At 54.5% G+C, this 18945-nt stretch overlaps 2 protein-coding genes across 4 annotated transcripts; one reads left to right on the forward strand and one right to left on the reverse strand.

The window, feature by feature from the left end:
* The first annotated feature begins 555 nt into the window (after positions 1 to 555).
* CIAO3 (cytosolic iron-sulfur assembly component 3) lies at positions 556 to 13112 on the forward strand. Of its 2 annotated transcripts, none has more exons than XM_064390789.1 (11): positions 556 to 695; positions 2969 to 3064; positions 4592 to 4735; positions 5328 to 5460; positions 6231 to 6365; positions 6631 to 6749; positions 7993 to 8122; positions 8314 to 8386; positions 9366 to 9500; positions 10493 to 10650; positions 11400 to 13112. In XM_064390789.1, the coding sequence occupies exons 1-11, from the start codon at positions 630 to 632 to the stop codon at positions 11636 to 11638; spliced, it is 1428 nt and encodes a 475-aa protein (XP_064246859.1). In that variant the 5' UTR covers positions 556 to 629; the 3' UTR covers positions 11639 to 13112. The 2 variants fall into 2 exon arrangements, with proteins under 2 accessions (XP_064246859.1, XP_064246860.1); XM_064390790.1 differs by having other exon boundaries at positions 2969 to 3055.
* Positions 12524 to 18614, reverse strand: LOC135281702 (hydroxyacylglutathione hydrolase-like protein). Of its 2 annotated transcripts, none has more exons than XM_064390797.1 (8): positions 18429 to 18614; positions 17729 to 17793; positions 17125 to 17242; positions 15748 to 15856; positions 15508 to 15611; positions 15289 to 15390; positions 15128 to 15204; positions 12524 to 14352 (listed from the first exon to the last, which is right to left on the reverse strand). In XM_064390797.1, exons 1-8 carry the CDS (start codon positions 18531 to 18533, stop codon positions 14187 to 14189), a joined length of 846 nt encoding a protein of 281 aa, XP_064246867.1. In that variant the 5' UTR covers positions 18534 to 18614; the 3' UTR covers positions 12524 to 14186. The 2 variants fall into 2 exon arrangements, with proteins under 2 accessions (XP_064246867.1, XP_064246866.1); XM_064390796.1 differs by having other exon boundaries at positions 15128 to 15207; positions 18429 to 18612.
* Positions 18615 to 18945: the final 331 nt, after the last annotated feature.

Here is an 18945-nt window from a genome sequence, read left to right on the forward strand (position 1 = left end):
CTGCAGTGGGTGCCAGGTCCTGCACAGCCCAGTCCCAAAAGGCAGAGCAGACCCCAGCAGATCCCATCTCCCCAAACCCCAAATGTTCCCTGCCCTAAATGCTGCCCTTAAGTACCCCCGGCTGGGCCCAGCAGCTGCGGGGATTTACCCACTCACAGCAGGAAATGCACCTCTAATTGTTGCTTTTTTGGTTTGTTTTTATTTCTCATTTGCTGGGATTTAATTTTGGGATCCCCTTGAGGCAGGAGATTCACAGCAGGCACAGTGCATGAAGGAGGAGTTACACCGAATTTTCCTGGCGCCGACACCTTTGTATTTGCTTAGAACGCCAAAAGGCCTTAGTTTGTTACAAAAAGATGATACCTAGAGAGCAAAAATTAAAAATATTATATTGTAATTGCGGCTGTGGGGAGGGCGCTTTTACGACAGCGCTGCTGCTCGCTTTGCGGCGTTGCTGTAGTCCCATGTCACGACGGTGGCGCTCGCTTTGCGGCGGTGCTGTAGTCCCGTGTCACGACGGTGGCGCTCGCTTTGCGGCGTTGCTGTAGTCCCGTGTCACGACGGTGGCGCTCGCTTTGCGGCGTTGCTGTAGTCCCGTGTCACGACGGTCGCGCTCGCTTTGCGGCGGCATGGCGGCGCGGTTCAGCGGGGTGCTGCAGCTGACGGAGCTGGACGATTTCATCGCCCCCTCGCAGGTGGGGCCGCCGCGGCCGCCGCGGCGCTGGGGACGCGCGGGGCGGGCGCTGCGGAGGGGCCACCCTCAGGCTGTGCCCCGCGGTGACACCGCCGGGACCGGCCCGGGCCTGCAGCGCCTCCCGCTGCTGCGGAGGGGAGAGGGGGGGACGGGAGCTGATCCTGCCTCGGAGCGGGGACACCGCGGGGACACCGCGGGGACACTGTGGGGTCAGTTTGGGGTCACTGGGACACTGTGGGGTCACTGCGGGACACTGGGGTCACGGCAGGGTCACTGCGGGGTCACTCTGGGGTCACCGTGTGTCACTGTGGGGACACCATGGGGACCCTGCAGGACACTCTGGGACACCGTGGGGTCATTGCAGGGTCAGCGTGGGGTCACTGGGACACTGTGGGGTCAAATGTGGGACACTGGGGTCGCCATGGGGTCACTGTGGGACACTGGGGTCACGGCAGGGTCACGGCAGGGTCACTCTGTGTCACCCTGTGTCACTGTGGGGTCACTGTGGGACACTGGGGTCACTGCGGGGTCACTCTGGGGTCACCCTGTGTCACTGTGGGGTCCCCACAGCGCTCAGCAGGCAGTGAGCAGCCAGGGGGGATCCTCAGGCACTGCTCAGATCAAAATGTCAGTCCTGGCTCTGGATCCACATTCATTTCCAGATTCATATCCAGGATTCATATCCAGATTTAAATCCAGGATTTATATCCAGATTCATATCCAGATTTATATTCAGAATTCATATCCAGGATTTTTCATATCCAGGATTTTTCATACCCAGGATTCATATCCAGATTCATTCCCAGGATTCATACCCAGGTTCATATAAAGGTTCATATCCAGGATTCATACCCAGATTCATATAAAGGTTCATATCCAGATTCATATCCAGCTTTATATCCATATCCATATTTATATCCAGGATTCATACCCAGATTTATATCCATATTTATATCCAGATTTACATCCAGATTCATATCCATATCCAGATTCATATCCAGATTCATATCCAGATTCATATCCATATCCATATTTATATCCAGGATTAATATCCAGCTTTATATCCATATCCATATTTATATCCAGGATTCATACCCAGATTCATATCCATATCCAGATTTATATCCAGATCCATATTTATATCCAGGATTCATACCCAGATTTATATCCATATTTATATCCATATTTATATCCAGATTCATATCCATATCCATATTTATATCCAGATTCATACCCAGATTCATATCCATATCCATATTTATATCCAGGATTCATACCCAGATTTATATCCATATTTATACCCAGGATTCATACCCAGATTCATTCCCAGGATTCATACCCAGATTCATATAAAGGTTCATATCCAGGATTCATACCCAGCTTTATATCCAGATCCAGATCCAGATCCAGATCCACACCCAGCCTCATTCCCAGGATCCCTGCCCAGGGCTGTTCATACCCAGGTTCCTGTCCTGTTTGATGCCCTGTTTGCTGGAAGCTCCCAGAGGAGCCGTGCTGAGCTGGGGCAGTGGGAAGGACGATCCCCACATGGAGAATTCCCTGGGGCTGCCTGTGGGAGGGGATTCCTCAGGGAATAACAGCTCTGCTTGTGTCTCAGGGAGGACCAGAGTGGGGGCTGCTGCCCAGGGTTCCTCCAGGGAGCCTCAGAGCGCTCAGAGGCCAGGCAGGACACGGAGTCCCAGGGAGCTGGGCACGGAAAACGGGATAAAATCCACAAAAACCCAGCCCTGGGCTGGGCCAAGAGCAGGGCAGGACCAGAGCTGCTGCTGATCCCCTCACTTCTTCATTCTTTATTCAGTCCCCTGTATTTCTTTTTATTCAATCCCCTAGATTTATTTTATTCAATCCCCTGTATTTCTTTTTATTCAACCCCCTGTATTTCTTTTTATTCAATCCCCTATATTTATTTTTTATTCAATCCGCTATATTTTTTTTTATTTTATCCACTATTTTTTAAAAATTTAATTCCCAATATCTATTTAATCCTCAATATTTATTCTTTATTCAGTCTCCTATATTTGTTATTCAATCCCCTATATTTATTTTTATTAAATCCCCTATATTTTTCTCCAATCCCCAATATTTATTTTTATTAAATCCTCAATATTTATTTTTATTCAATCCCCTATTTTTTCCCCCAATCCCCAATATGTATTTTTATTCAATCCCCTATATTTTCCCCCAATCCCCAACATCTCTTTCTCCACTCCCCCTTCCCTGGCCAGCTCAGCCCGGGCTCTGCTGCTCTTCCAGGAGTGCATCAAGCCTGTCAGGGTGGACAGCAAGGCTGGGCAAGCAGCAGCCAAGATCAGAATCGGAGCTGATGGGAGCTATTTCCAGGTCAGCCAGGTATGTGTGTCTGTGTTCCGTGTAAAAATCTCAGAAAAATCAGTGTACTTTGAGTAATTTAATTAGCTGCATTCACTTAATGCCTCGGAGAGATGCTGTCAGCATTCTTGTATTTTTTTCTTTTTAATTTATAATCAATAATTCCAATTTTGTGCCACTTTTATGCTCTGAAACACTGGCATTAATTACTGATTATTAATATAAGAGCAGATAAGCTGAGACTGTATTAAACTTTAATTTATCAGCATTTTAATTCATAAATTCTTTTCTAAGCAATCATTTTATAATCAGTAATTCCAATTTATTCCAGTTTTGGATGCTCTGAAACCCTGCCATTAATTGGTGATGGTTTTATAAGAGAGCAGATAGGTTGAAAAGTTTATTTATTTTATCAATATTTAAGTATTGGCAGTTCCAGCATGAAAAGTTTATTTATTTTATCAATATTTAAGTATTGGCAGTTCCAGGTTGAAAAGTTCATTTATTTTATCAATATTTCAGGATTGGCAGCTCCAGGTTGAAAAGTTCATTTATTTTATCAATATTTCCGGATTGGCAGTTCCAGCATGAAAAGTTTATTTATTTTATCAATATTTCAGGATTGGCAGCTCCAGGTTGAAAAGTTTATTTATTTTATCAATATTTCAGGATTGGCAGTTCCAGGTTGAAAAGTTTATTTATTTTATCAATATTTCAGGATTGGCAGCTCCAGGTTGAAAAGTTCATTTATTTTATCAATATTTCAGGATTGGCAGCTCCAGGTTGAAAAGTTCATTTATTTTATCAATATTTCAGGATTGGCAGCTCCAGGTTGAAAAGTTTATTTATTTTATCAATATTTCAGGATTGGCAGCTCCAGGTTGGTTGTGACAATGTCCTTGTGCTCACTCAGAGATTTAACCAAGATATTTTTAATAAACCAAGCTGGACTTTTAAAATATAATATTTCCAATTATTTCTTTAAAAGCTTGAAGAATTCAGAAGCCTCTAGAATTCAGGCTGAGTTTTTCCTGGTTTCACCTAAAAAAGCTGGCACTGCTTTCCCAGGCTGGGAATTCCTCTGGGAAGGGAACTTGAGGCAGGTTTTGATTCAGAAAAAGAGGACACAGCACTTCCAAAGGAGCCTGGCTCCTGATTTTAAAATGTTAATGGTGCCTCACTTCCTGCTCTGTTCCTGGCTTTACTGAGGAGGGATGATTAGAGAATCTCTTGGGAAAATCAAATTATTCAGGAATATCACAATATTCCCTTTGAGTGTCTGGGATTAAATCCTTCAGCAAATCCCCCTTGCTGTGCCAAACAATCCCATTAGAAGCAGCCAGCTTCAGGTGCCTTTGTCCTCATCTCATTAAAAATAAAGATTTTCTTAAATGATAAACCAAGAATATCAAAAGAGCAACATCTTCATTATTTGTAACTGCAAATAAAGAGCAATAACTTCATTATTTAACACTATTTAAGGAACTGCTCCTTAAATCCTGGGGTCAGAACTGAGCCTGCTCGGGCTTTTTGGGGTTTTTTTTGTAGGATGGGGAAGCACAAAAGCTGGAGAAGGCCAAAATCAGCCTGAATGATTGCCTGGCCTGCAGTGGCTGCATCACCTCAGCTGAGAGTGTCCTGGTGAGCCAGCAGAGCCACGGGGAGCTCTGCAAGGTGCTGGCTCTCAACAAGGTGGGTGCCTGCAGGAAAAGGGGCAAATCCACAGGAAAAGGGGCAAAATCCACAGGAAAAGGGGAAAAATCCCCAGGAAAAGGGGCAAAATCCACAGGAAAAGGGGCAAAATCCACAGGAAAAGGGGCAAAATCCACAGGAAAAGGGGCAAATCCACAGGAAAAGGGGCAAAATCCACAGGAAAAGGGGCAAAATCCACAGGAAAAGGGGCAAAATCCACAGGAAAGGGGGCAAAATCCACAGGAAAGGGGGCAAAATCCACAGGAAAAGGAAATTCCTGATCCCCTGAGGGATCCCACTGCACTCCTGGGGTTTATTCTCATTTTTCAAAGGGTTTGTGTAAGTTCCTGCTTCAGGGTGAGCTCTGCAAGGTGCTGGCTCTCAACAAGGTGAGTCTCTGCAGGAAAAGGGGGAAAATCCCCAGGAAAAGGGGCAAAATCCACAGGAAAAGGGAATTCCTGATCCCCAGAGGGATCCCACTGCCCTCCTGGGGTTTATTCTCATTTTTCAAGGGGTTGGTGCAAGTTCCTGCCTCGGGGTGAGCTCTGGTGCTGCCAGCTCTGCCATTTTGGGGGTTTGGGGTTTTTTGCAGGCTGCTGCTGCCCACGAGCAGAAGGTGGTGGTGGTTTCTGTCTCCCCCCAGTCCAGAGCCTCCCTGGCTGCAAGGTGCAAACTGGGGCTGCTGGAGACAGCCCAGAAGCTGACCTCCTTCCTCAAGGGTTTAGGCAAGTGTGGGGTTTCCTGCTCTCTGGGCTGGGCACAGGTTAAAGGGATTTAAAACCCCCATGGGGATCCCAGACTGTCCCAAACTTCAGTCACACAATGAGCTTGGAGAGAGGGGAGGAAAGCTTGGAACAAGGAGGGAGAGGGATTTTTTATAAGGGATTCCAGACTGTCCCAAACTTGAGTCACACAATGAGCCTGGAGAGAGGGGAGGAAAGCTTGGAAAAATGAGAGAGGGATTTTTTTATAAGGGATCCAGACTGTCCCAAAGTTCAGTCACACAGTGAGCCTGGAGAGAGGGGAGGAAAGCTTGGAACAAGGAGGGAGAGATTTTTTTGTAAGGGCAGGACAAGGGAAAGGATTTAAACTGCCAGATGGGATCTTGGGAAGGAATTCCTGGCTGGGAGGGTGGGCAGGCCCTGGCACAGGTTCCCACAGAAGCTGTGGCTGCTCTGGATCCCTGGAAGTGTCCAGGACCAGGCTGGATCACCCTGGGATAATGGGAGATGTCCCTGCCCATTGAACTGGCTGAGTTTTGAGTCCTTTCCAGCCCAAACCATTCCATCAGTCCATAAAACCTGTGAAGAAGCACTGAAAAGAACTTTTACATTTTACATCTCCACCTTTCCTCCTCTTGCCATGCTGGAAAATGTCCCCTGCCAACTGCAGGGCTCAGTGGCTGTGCCTGAGCTTGCCCCTGGTTGAAGTGGGATTTTTTTTGTTGTATTTTGCTGCATGCTGAGGTTTCTAACCCAGCTGCTGTCCTGGCCAGGTGTGCACCACGTGTTTGACACAACCTTCTCCAGGAATTTCAGCCTCCTGGAGAGCCAGCAGGAGTTTGTGAGGCGCTTCCACAGACAAGCAGAGGACAAGAAGGCCCTGCCCATGCTGGCCTCTGCCTGCCCAGGTATGGCTTCAGTTCCAGCTGCAGTCCAAAGTGCAGCAGTGCTCACAAAGCTGCACGTGCATGCTCTCACCTGCAGCATTATTCTCCTCACAGCACAGGTTCTGCTGCTGGAGCAGTGCTGAGGCACCTTCAAATCAACCTGGGCTTCCACTTGCTTTGCTTTTTCTGCTGAAAATGGCACTGACCCTGGGGTTTGGGGACAGTGGGCAGAGTGAAGCTCTGCTGCTTATTTTTTAATTGAATTTGTTGATGATGTTCCTTGCAGGCTGGATCTGCTACGCAGAGAAAACCCACGGCAGCTTCATCATTCCCCACATCAGCACCACCAAGTCCCCCCAGCAGATCATGGGCTCCCTGGTCAAGGGCTACTTTGCAGAGCAGCAGGTACAGCTCTGAAAATGCTCTTCTTGCTGCAGAACTCCTCCAGTTCAACACTGCAGGCTGGTTTTTTATAAATTTGCTGTGTCATACACATTTAAGGGTCAATATTGCCTTGCAGAAGGCAGCAAATCTTCCTCACTTCTGTCTTAGCTAATGAGCAGTAATTAGGGCAGAACACTGAGCATGGGCTAGTTAAATTAAACCCTCTGAATTATTTGGGAAAGCTGAGGAACCTTATTTTCAGTGTCTTTGTGCTGCTGTTGTTTAAATTTGGTGAATAATTCCAAATAAGTGACCCAAGCCAAGGCTGCAGCGGGTGCTGAGGTGCAGATCATGGCTTCTCCAAAACTCATCCCTCATTCCCAGCCTCACGTTCTGCTTCTGTCCTCTGGGATCTTTCCAGGTGGGAGCTGGAGATCCCCACAGCCAGCCTGGGCTGGGCCAGCAAGGGGCTGCAGCACCACTGGGATTTCCTGTGGGGTCACTGGCTGTGATTCTTGCATGAGGCAGCTGCAGATTTGGGACAAAATTTGGCAATTTCTGGGAATGTTTGGCACAAGAGACTGAAACAGGGTCAGTGACCTGTTGGCTCAGCCTGTGTTTGTTGCTTGGATGATCCTGAGGGATGCAGATCATGTCCTGAGGGGCTGAGCTGGGAGGAAATTAATTCCCTAATGCCTTAATTAGGGGTTGGCTTCTCTGCCTGACCTTGGATCATTGCACCAGAGGGAGGGAAACTTCCAGGAGCTGAAGGAAGCCTCAGGAGACATGGAAAAGGGTTATTCCCAAAGGCCTGGAGTGGCAGGAGCCAGGGCATGGCTGCCCACTGCCAGAGGGCAGGGTTGGATGGTTTTGGGAGGGAATTCCTCCCTGGGAGGGGCTGGGATGGAATTCCCAGAGCTGGATCCCTGGCAGTGTCCAAAGCCAGGCTGGACAGTGGAAGGTGTCCCTAAAATTGGAACTGGGTGGGCTTTAAGGTCCCTCCCAACCCAGCCCATCCCAGGATTCCATGAAACCTCTGAAGGTCCATGACTGCTGACACTGACTGCAGCTGAAATTGGCTTTAGGAGAGAAATAATTTAATTTACTCATGAATATTTAAACACACAGCTACTCAGTCATGGTGGGACCATTCCAGGGGCACAGTGGCATTATTTCCCCCACTCTGCTTTGCTCCTGGCATGCCCTCCCTGAGGCCAGAGGGATTTTGGCTGCCCCAGGTGCCCCAGCCTTGTCTCCCTTGCAGCACCTGCCCCCTGACAGGATCTACCACGTCACTGTCATGCCCTGCTATGACAAAAAGCTGGAGGCCTCCAGGCCAGACTTCTTCAACCAGGAGTACCAGACCAGGGATGTGGATTGTGTCATCACCACAGGTAAGCAGGGCCACAGGGGATTCCCAATTCCAGCCAATTCTGGGAGCCTTGCAGTGCTCCCTGGCTGTATTTAACTTTAGTAGTGCAAATCATGCCCTGGTGAAATGCAGGTGCAGTTTAGGGACTGCTCTGGGGGTTTGGTTTTCCTGTATCCCAAAAATAAGAGCTCTTTGTGCCTGGTTCTGCTCTAGGAGAAGTGCTGAAGCTGCTGGAGCAAGAAGGAGTGTCCCTGGCAGATGTAGATCCTTCTCCTCTGGACACCATGTAAGAGCAAAATCCCATTTCAGTCATGTTCCCTTTCCTCCAGGATTTAGAGAGTTCAGAACTCTCTTTCCTCCAGGATTCAGAGAGTTCAGAATTCCCCTTTTCCTTCTGTTTTCCACAAGTGTGTTTGCCCTTAGTTTGGTTTCTTGTGTCACTTGAACCAGAACCATTGGGAGTTAAAATATTTCATGTACAGAATATTGAATTTCCACTGGAGGATCACTCCAGCTCCTTTCATCCCACAAAAAGCTGCTGCAGCCTTTGGGAAGGACAAGAATCTGTCCCAGTGCAAAAAATTTCATGAAGCAGCTGTTGCTCCTCCTTAGCAGAGCCACTGCAAAGGTCCCAGAATTAAAGCAGAAATAACAAATATTTAGGTCACCCAGTTAACCTGCAGGAGGCTGTTGGTGCAAAATGACATTTAGGACGTGTCAGGTGGGACTGGGGCTGTTGAGCTGAGGAGGAAATTCTGCTCCAGGGCCAGCTGCAGACACCGGGGTGGGGTGGGAGCAGGTTTTGGGGTCTGGGGTGACAGCAGGCTCTGGGGTGGCAGCAGGGCTGGCTCTGCACTGAGCACCCAGAGCTGCCTGTGCTTCAGGGCAAGGGAACACCCTGAGCAGCCCCTCCCTGGGTTATCCATCAATTAACGGGCATTAATTACAGAATCATGGAACGGTTTGGGTGTGAAGGACTTTAAAACCATCCAACCCCAACACCTTCCACCATCCCAGGCTGCTCCAGTGGCCTACGACACTTTGGGGCTGCAGGGACACCCTGTGCCTCGTGCCACCATTCCCAGGAGAGCAGCTGGAGCTCAGGGCAAGCTGCAGCTTGGCTGCTGCCAACGCTGGAGCTTTGTGTGTCCCCAGAGGCTCTGAGGGTGCTGCTGTGTCCCTGAGGGTGCTGCTGTGTCCCCAGAGGCTCTAAAGGTGCTGCTGTGTCCCCAGAGGCTCTAAAGGTGCTGCTGCTGTGTCCCCAGGCTCGGCGGGGCTGCAGGGCAGCTGAGCTCCCACCGCGGCGGCGGCTCGGGTGGGTTCCTGGAGCACATCTTCAGCCACGCAGCTCGGGAGCTCTTCGGCATCCACGGGGCCTCCATCCACTACAAACCTCTCAAGTAAGGAGCTGAAATCCCACACAAAACTCTGTTTTTGTTTCAGGAGTTCTCTCCTTGTTAAAGGGCTGGTTTTTTGGGGTTTTTTCGGTTTTTTTACCCCCGATGTTAAAGTTCACTTCCAGGCTGTTCACTCCCCCAGCTGCTCAGCAATAAATCAGCGAATTCCAGGCAGGCAGGGAGAATTCCAGGGAGAATTCCAGCCCCTTCTCCAGACACACCCTGGAGTTTGGCCTGGTGGATTTTCCCACTGATAACTTTTAGAATAATTCTAACATTTTAAAGTAATTGAGAAGGCAGAGGTGTCATGGAGCTGGGATTGCTCACCTTGGATCAGGCCAGTCAGGGAGATTTGTCACTGATTATTGATCCCAGAAAACCTTGTTGGAGGGCTTTGGGGCTCTGTTTAACTGGAGTGAGACACAAAATAAATCACCTGAGTCTGAGCATTGAGGCTCATCCACCTGAGATTCCTTCTGGCTTCCCAGTTCTAATTTAATGTATAATTTGGAATTAATTATATCCCTAAATGAGCAATTTTTATGTTTAGGATTCCCAGGTTTAGGAAGCAGAAAAAACTGTCTCAAAAATTTAATAAAAATCAAATTACTTACTTTTTTATCAGGACCAGCTATTCCCACTAACCTTAGAAATCTGGAATCCTCAGTCAGGGTTTGTTCCCATGTTTTATGATCCAGCAGAAGTCAAAAATCCCCTCAGGGGCTCCGTTGATGTTGGCTGAAGGAACTCAGGGCCCCCTGTGCTGAGCTTTTCAGGCTTTATCCAGCACAGATGTCCTTCAGCAAACTCTGCTCAGGTGGCTCCAGCAATCCTGGAAGGCTCTGGAAGGAATTCCTTCCAGTTTCCCTTGGATGGCACAGAACTAGGACAGCTCTTGAGTGAGACCCACAAAGAATTTGGGTTTTGCTCGGGGCCCTTTGAAGCTTAAAACACAAATTCATTTGGAGAAGCCACTTCCAGTCTCTGCTCCTCAGGAACAAGGACTTCCAGGAGGTGACCCTGGAGAGGGATGGACAGGTCCTGCTGCACTTTGCCCTGGCCTATGGGTTCAGGAACATCCAGAACCTGGTGCAGAAGCTGAAGAGAGGGAAGTGCCCCTATCACTTCGTGGAGGTCATGGCCTGTCCCTCAGGTGAGGCTGCTCTCCCCTCCAGCCTGGAGGGAGCTCCAGGGCATTCCAGGCAGGAGGAATGGGAGATTTCTCACCCCCTTGGGCTGTGACAGCCACAGCATCACAGCTGTGTGGGGATCTCCCTGCCTGTGAGCCAGAAATTCCTCAGGATTTAAAGAATTGCAGCTGAATTCCATCACACAACATTGGCACCATTAATTAATTCATTGCTTTTAAGGGGGATTTCCTGAGCTCTGGTGCCTGAGGGGATTTTCCTCTGAAATTGCCCAAGCCTGACCATCACACAGAAAATGCTGCTGTGGCTGGTGGAGAAATGTTTAATATTTGATTCCATTTTCCTGTTGCTGGCTCCCTTGGGAGCAGGGGCAGCCTGAGCCCACTGAGGGGCCCCTCTGCCTCCTGGAGCTGCTCCTTCCCAGGGACCCACACAGCTCTGGGAGCCTCAGCTCCCAGAACTCACCCCAGGCCCTTTTCCCTTTCCTGCAGCTGAGCCTCAGGGCTGGGCTCACCTGGGCTGGGCTCAGGCTCCCTCCTGGGGCAGGAGATAAGAGCTGGCAGAGCCCCAGCTGGAGCCAGCCCAGCATCTCCCTGCCCTGTGGCCCTGCTGCTGCCAGATAACTGGGGCTCAACCTCCACCCCTGAGCTGTTGTCATTCCTGCAGCTGTTTGCAGGAGCAGGATGAACGACCTGGAATTTCTGAGCATGTTTTCCCAGCTGAAATTCTTCATCCTTTTTTTTTTTCTTCCCAGGCTGTTTGAATGGAGGAGGGCAGATCAAACTGGAGGGAGAATCCAGCAAGGAGGAGCTGCAGCAGGTGGAGAGGTTGTATGAGTCCCTGAGGGCTGAGATTCCAGAGGAGAACCAGGCTGTGAGGGAGCTCTACGAGCACTGGCTGGGGGGCTGGGGCTCAGAGAGGGCTCTGCAGGTGCTGCACACTCAGTACCACGCCGTGGAGAGAGCCAGCTCTGCCCTCAGCATCAAGTGGTGAGGGCTGCCCAGCCCAGGAGACCCTCAGTGCCTTCTCAACTCACTCTGCACATCCTGCAGGGACTCTGTGCAGCTCCTGCCTCTGGGCAGTGCCTGGCACTGCTCACTCCTGCAGCTGGAGGATGAGCTGATGGCAATAACCCCAAAGTGTGACAGGGACACAGCAGGAAGGCAGAATGGGACAGCCCCAGTAATAACCCCACAGTGTGACAGGGACACAGCAGAAGGCAGAATGGGACAGCCCCTGGCAATAACCCCAAAATGTGACAGGGACACAGCAGAAGGCAGAAGGGGACAGCCCCTGCCCTGCTCCCCCAGCCCCAGCCCTGCCAGAACTGAGGAGCTCAAGGAGTCAGAGTCAGCTCCAGGCTGAGCTTTGTGCCACAAAATTCCCAATATTCCCCTCCCAGGCCTGGCTGGATTGTCACAGCACTCAGCTGTGTGCCTGCCTGTGCTGGAACAGCCTCATTCCATGAGAAATGGTCTCATTCCAGGCTGGAGTTCTCCCTCTCACTGCCCTGCAGGCTCTGTGCCCTCAGAGGGGGGATCCAAAGCCTGGGATCACCCCTGGGGCTGCAGAGGGACTGCAGTGAATGCTGGACAAAACCCCTGGGATTCCTTTTCCTTAAATTATAATAATTTATACCAAGGGCAGTTCCTTCTCTGTGTTTTCTTCTTAAACACTCAGCAGGGAGTCAGAGAATTGTCACACTTACCCACCCTCAGCAGCCACTTTCTGAGGGATAATATCCCTAAATCCAGCCAAAACAGGCACTTACTGCTGGATAACATCCTGAAATTCCCACAGAGTAATTCCTGACCTTGGGGCTGGCAGGAACCAAAGCCTCCTCTGCACTTTGTTCCAATGAATCCACAGAGCAAATGCTGAATTTTCATGGTTTTAATTAAAAGCTTTCCATTTTTCAGCTGCTGCTGATCATGCATGACCTCACAGTGTTCTAAGGCATCAGCCTCCCCCTGCTGCCCCCTCCCCTCCCTCCTGAGGAGCAAACTGGTGCTTCCAGTGAATTCCCTGTGCCTTGCAGGGCTCTGGCTGAAGCAGGAGAGGGCCAGGGAGGGGCTCCAGGCTGGCACAGGCACACCAGCCCAGGGATGCAGTCAGTGAGGCTGAACCAGCTGGAGGTGAAAGCACCAGGGCTGCAGAGCTCACTTCCCCAGTTCCCAGGCCACCAGCACACTCAGAGGTCACTGCAGCCACCCTGGCTCCCTGCTCTGCCACCACACCAGCTGGAGTTTGTCCCAGCTTCGAGGTGTGGAGCAGGCTCACACCCCCAGGGCCATCCCTGCTCCCAGGATAAAGAAATTCCAGAGGGGGCATCCACAACTCCAGCGTTTCATGGGAACTGAGGAATGCAGGCCGTGGTACCAAGGGAGCTTTTGCAGCTGGATAAATCCTTCCATGCAAAATAAATCCAAACTATAACTTAATAAAAGCAAAAAAAAAACAACCAAAACTTGGTTTGTAGCACAGGAAAAAGCCCCAAACCAGACTCCAGTGGCAACAAAGAAATTCACAGTCCACACAGGAAAATCCCTGAAATCAGCTCTGTCCCAGTGCTGGGAGCTGCCATCAAACCCTCATTTTCTACACAAAAAAAAGGAATGACTTCACTGGTGTGAAGTGCCTCCCCACACCTGCAAATAAAGCTCTGCTCCTTTCTCAGACAAAGATAAATAAACCACAGCCCTGGTTTTGCACAAAGTGAGGGTGGGGAGGCCTGGGAGCCCCAGCTGCTCCCTGGCTCTTGACAAGGCAGTGTCCATGCAGTTGGCACTGAGTGTTTTCCAGTTTTTATCTTGCAAAAAGCAAAAAGCAGAAGGGGATGCCTGGCAGAACTCTGTTCTTGGCTGCCTAAACTCTGTCCCAGCTTGGGAAATCCCTCCTGGGGCAGAGCTGGCTCCTCCTGGACACCCCACGGGGGCCAAGGGCTCCCCAAGGCAGCCACTGGGACACAAACCCGACAGGAATCCCTGTGGGACCTACTGGAAAACAGGGAAAAAAGAGGGGGAGCCCACCCAAACCCTGCTGTGGGGAGGGGTTTGTCAGCACAGGGCTGGAGCTGGGTGGGCACCAGTGCCACCAGTGAGTTCCCAGTGCCCCTGGGGGGATCCAGGTGTCCCTCACACAGGACATGGGACCGGAGGGGCTGTGGGGGCTGCAGCAGGACAGCAGGGCCAGGAGGGCTCCCAGGAGTCCCAAAGCCAGCACCCCAGCAGCCCTGGACTGCAGGGCAGCCAGGGGAGCCTGGTGCTCCGTGGGGCACAGCACCACAATCCCTGAGCATCCCTGGCCCCCTTCCACGGCAGCCCCCCAAAAGTGGGACTGTCCCCTGCTCCAAGGCACGTCCTGACCCTCCTCCAGCATCCCAGCACGAGGGGGGTCCCAGAGCCTCCAGAGGGATCCCAGAGGGGAGCAGAGCAGAGCAGAGCACAGCAGCCTCACACAAGCAGCTTGGAGACAAAGCCCAGCCCGGCTGGAGCCAACCCAGCTGGGCCCGGCCAGGAGGGAGCCCTGGCACCACGGGGTGTCACTTCTTCTCCAGGAAGGGCCCGAAGAGCCCCCAGTCAAAGGCCAGCATGGCCTGGGGGTTGGGCCTCTCCTTGGGCTTCTTGAAGTTGTCCCTGTGGGAGCGCAGAGCCCTCAGCACCTCCACGGGCTCTGTCCTGCCCGTGAACCTCTGCACGGCCTCCTCCCTGCAAGGGACAGCCTGCTGAGCCCGGGGACAGCGGGGGACAGCGGGGCACCCCACCCTGCTCTGGGGTCACCCCGTGTCCGGGCAGCCTCCCCTCAGCCTGGCTGGGATTTCCCAGCAGGGTTTGGGAACGGGGATGGTGCAGGAGAGGAGGAGGAGGGGGTTTGGGAATGGGGATGGTGCAGGAGAGGAAGAGGAGGGGGTTTGGGAACGGGGATGGTGCAGGAGAGGAAGAGGAGGGGGATTGGGAACAGGGATGGTGCAGGACAGGAGGAGGAGCGGGTTTGGGAACAGGGATGGTGCAGGAGAGGAAGAGGATGGGGTTTGGGAGGAGCCCAGCAGGGTTTGGGAACAGGGATGGTGCAGGAGAGGAAGAGGAGCGGGTTTGGGAACAGGGATAGTGCAGGAGAGGAAGAGGATGGGGTTTGGGAACAGGGATGGTGCAGGAGAGGAAGAGGATGGGGTTTGGGAACAGGGATGGTGCAGGAGAGGAAGAGGAGGGGGATTGGGAGAAGGGATGGCACAGGAGAGGAAGAGGAGCAGGTTTGGGGCAGGAGCCCAGCAGGGTTTGGGAACAGGGATGGTGCAGGAGAGGAAGAGGATGGGGTTTGGGAACAGGGATGGTGCAGGAGAGGAACAGGAGGGGGATTGGGAGAAGGGATGGCACAGGAGAGGAAGAGGAGCAGGTTTGGGGCAGGAGCCCAGCAGGGTTTGGGAACAGGGATGGTGCAGGAGAGGAAGAGGAGCGGGTTTGGGAGGAGCCCAGCAGTGCTTACGTGACCCGCAGGAAGGGGTTGTACAGGAACTCCTCCTGCAGCGTGGAGGGCACCGTGGGCAGGTCCTCGTCATCCCTCTGCTGCCAGGGCACAGAGGTGTCCAAACCCACTGCCATCCCACACCCTGCTCCCCACCTGGCACAGGGGGCACTGCCACTTACCTTGGCCCACGCCAGCTTCTCCTTCACCACTTCATTCTCTGGCTCCACCTTCAAGGCGAATTTGAGGTTCCTGACGGTGCATTCGTGGCCACAGAAAACCTTCTGCAGGAGGCAGCTGGCATCAGACCCGCTGCCAGGGCAGGGCCCAGGCTGGAGCCCCTGCCCCGAGCCCCCTCCCGGCCCCGGGAGCCCCCCGGGAGGGGAGGGGAGGGCACTCACCGTGTCCATGGGCAGAGCCCCCAGGATCTGGGTGAGGTTGGTGTGCATCTGCTCCGCCGTGCCCTCGAAGAACTGCCCGCAGCCCCCCACGAACAGGGTGTCACCTGTGGGACAGGGTGGGCACCGAGGGACCCCAGGGCCGGGGAGGGGGGTGCCAGGGTCACCCAGCAGTGCTGAGTGTGGGGGAAGGTGGCACACGGGGATTGTGTCCCCAAAAGCCATGGGGACACAGGGGGGTACCTGAGAAAAGAGCTGGAGCATCCGGGGAATCGTCCTCCCACATGAAGTAGCACATGTGGCCCGAGGTGTGGCACGGGGTGAAGAGACACCTCACCCTGATGGCCCCAAACTGGGGGGACAGAGGGTCAGGGTCCCCCTGAGGGGGGCAAACACAGCCCCCAGACCTCCCCTCGCCTGCCTGGGGCCCAGCAGGTCACAGGACTTTGGGGGGGTCCAGCCGTGTCTGCTCCGATGGCATTTGGGACCCAGGAGAGGGTGGGAGCCTCCAGCACAACCCCAAACAGGCTGGGACTGGGATGAGGCTCCTCCTCCATCCCAGCCTGGAATCTGTGGGGCCACATCTGCACCCACGCCAGGACACCAAGGGCTGAGCAGGGCCCAGCAGCACCAGCCCCACTGGGGACCACTGGGGACAGTGTGAGCACCCCACTGGGGTCAGTGTGAGCACCCCACTGGGGACAGTGTGACCAACCCATTGGGGACAGTGTGACCGTCCTACTGGGGACAGTGTGACCACCCCACTGGGGTCAGTGTGACCACCCCACTGGGGTCAGTGTGAGCACCCCACTGGGGACAGTGTGACCAACCCATTGGGGACAGTGTGACCGTCCTACTGGGGACAGTGTGACCATCCCATTGGGGACAGTGTGACCAACCCACTGGGGTCAGTGTGAGCACCCTGCTGGGGACCACTGGGGACAATGTGACCACCCCACTCTGCTCTCCCCTGGGGACAGTGTGACCAACCCCACTGGGGAGAGTGTGAGCACCCCACTGGGGACAGTGTGACCATCCCATTGGGGACAGTGTGAGCACCCCACTGGGGACAGTGTGACCATCCCATTGGGGACAGTGTGAGCACCCCACTGGGGACAGTGTGACCATCCCACTGGGGACAGTGTGAGCACCCCAGTGGGGACAGTGTGACCAACCCCACTGGGGAGAGTGTGACCATCCCACTGGGACAGTGTGAGCACCCCACTGGGGACAGTGTGACCATCCCATTGGGGACAGTGTGAGCACCCCACTGGGGTCAGTGTGACCACCCCACTGGGGTCAGTGTGACCATCCCACTGGGGACAGTGTGAGCACCCCAGTGGGGACAGTGTGACCAACCCCACTGGGGAGAGTGTGACCATCCCACTGGGGACAGTGTGAGCACCCTGCTGGGGACAGTGTGACCATCCCACTGGGGTCAGTGTGAGCACCCCATTGGGGACAGTGTGAGCACCCCACTGGGACAGTGTGAGCACCCCACTCGCTCTCCCCTGGGGTCAGTGTGAGCACCCCGCTCCCCTCCCCGGCCACCCAGCAGGGCCCCTGCAGCCCCCCTGAGCAGAGCCGTGGGGGTCCCGTGTCCCCGTGTCCCCCACGCACCGAGAGCTCCTGGCCGTGGCTGACCCTGTGCGTGAGGGCCCCGATGCGCTCGTCGGCCCCGAACACCTGCAGGCCTGGCCAGAGCCGGGCCAGCTCCTCATTGCCACGGGCGTGGTCCCTGGGGACACAGCGGGGACCGGGATGGGAACGGGAACGGGGCTGGGAACGGGAACGGGAATGGGACTGGGAATGGGAACGGGACTGGGAATGGGAATGGGGCTGGGAACGGGAACGGGAATGGGAACGGGAACGGGACTGGGAACGGGAACGGGACTGGGAACGGGAACGGGACTGGGAACGGGAACGGGAACGGGACTGGGAATGGGACAGGGAACGGGAATGGGAACGGGACTAGGGCTGGGAATGGGAACGGGAATGGGACTGGGAACGAGACTGGGAATGGGAACGGGAATAGGATTAGGAATGGGACTGGGATTGGGACTGGGAACGGGACTGGGACTGGGATTGGGACTGGGAATGGGATTGGCACTGGACATGGGACTGGGATTGGGATCGGGAATGGGACAGGAATTGGGACTGGGATTGGGACTGGGATTGGAATTGGGATTGGGCACCGTGCCCATGGGGACACAGCCCCACCTACCAGTGGTGGTGGGTGGTGAGGATGGCCTTGAGCACCACGTCCTCCTTCCTGATGATCTCCAGCAGCTGAAAAGGACAGGGCAGAGTGGGAGGGCAGGGGAGGTGACACACACCCACACAGTGACATGTCCCCTGTGCCAGCAGCCAGGGGAACCCCCAAAATCCCCCAGAATCCCCCAGAATCCCACCCTGAGGAGCCACGGGCTGAGGGTGGGACACAGGCGTGACCCTGCCCGGGGCAGGGCGATGGCACCGCGCTCATTCCACGGCCACGGGGACATTCCTGGCCGATGTGTTTTTTAGGGAAGGCACAGAGGGGAGCGCGGTGCCACGGCCACGCCAGGGACACCGTGCCACCCAGCCCGGCCACTGCGAGGCCAGCGGGCAGCGCCAGCCCCGGCCCGGCTCCCGGGGGCTCCGGATGCCGGGGGAACACCGGGGCTGCGGGAGGAAGGAAATGCCAGCACCAAACGCTGGAAACCCGCGACAGAGGAGGGCTGGCACCGGGACACCGGGCACGGCGACACGGGGGCAGGGAAGGGGCTGGCCGCGCATCCGCAGCGCTGGGTTTGGGGTGACCCCGCAGGGCTCGGCTCGGGGGTCCAGGGAAAGGCTCCCAGCCCCCAGCCCGGCACGGAGGGCTCCGTCCTGCCCGGGGATGCCCCGCCGAGGGGACACCGCCACCGCCACCCCCCGCTCACCCTCTTGGGGACCGCGGCGTCCACGGCCACGGCGAGCCGGCTGCTCTCCTCGATCACCAGGTACATGTAGTTGTCCTCCAGCACGGAGATCACCTTCACCTTCATGGCCCCGGGGCTGCGGGGCCCCGGCGCGTCCCCAGCGCCGCCGCCGGGGCGGGGCCGCGTGTGCGGGGCGGGTCACGCAGCGCGGGGCGGGCGGAGCGCGCCCGGCCCCGGCACGGTGACAGGGGACAGCGACGGGGACAGCGACGGGGGACAGCGACAGGGGACAGCCCCGGGCTGCGGGGAGCAGGGGGACCCCCCGCCCTGCCCCCAGAATCAGCCCCGGGCCAGCGGGGGACGAGGGGGTGCTGGCACTGGTGGCACTGGTGGCACTGGTTGGTGGCACTGGTGGCGCTGGAGGGCAGCAGCAGCGCGGGGAGAAGGTGCAGAGCGGTGCCGGACACCGGAATTCCTGCTCCACCCACGCCGAGGGCAGGGAACCCAAAGGCACAGGGAGCTGAGCCGAGCCGAGCCG

The sequence above is a fragment of the Passer domesticus genome, chromosome 15 (assembly GCF_036417665.1).
Source record: "Passer domesticus isolate bPasDom1 chromosome 15, bPasDom1.hap1, whole genome shotgun sequence".
NCBI classification, from domain to species: Eukaryota; Metazoa; Chordata; class Aves; order Passeriformes; family Passeridae; genus Passer; species Passer domesticus.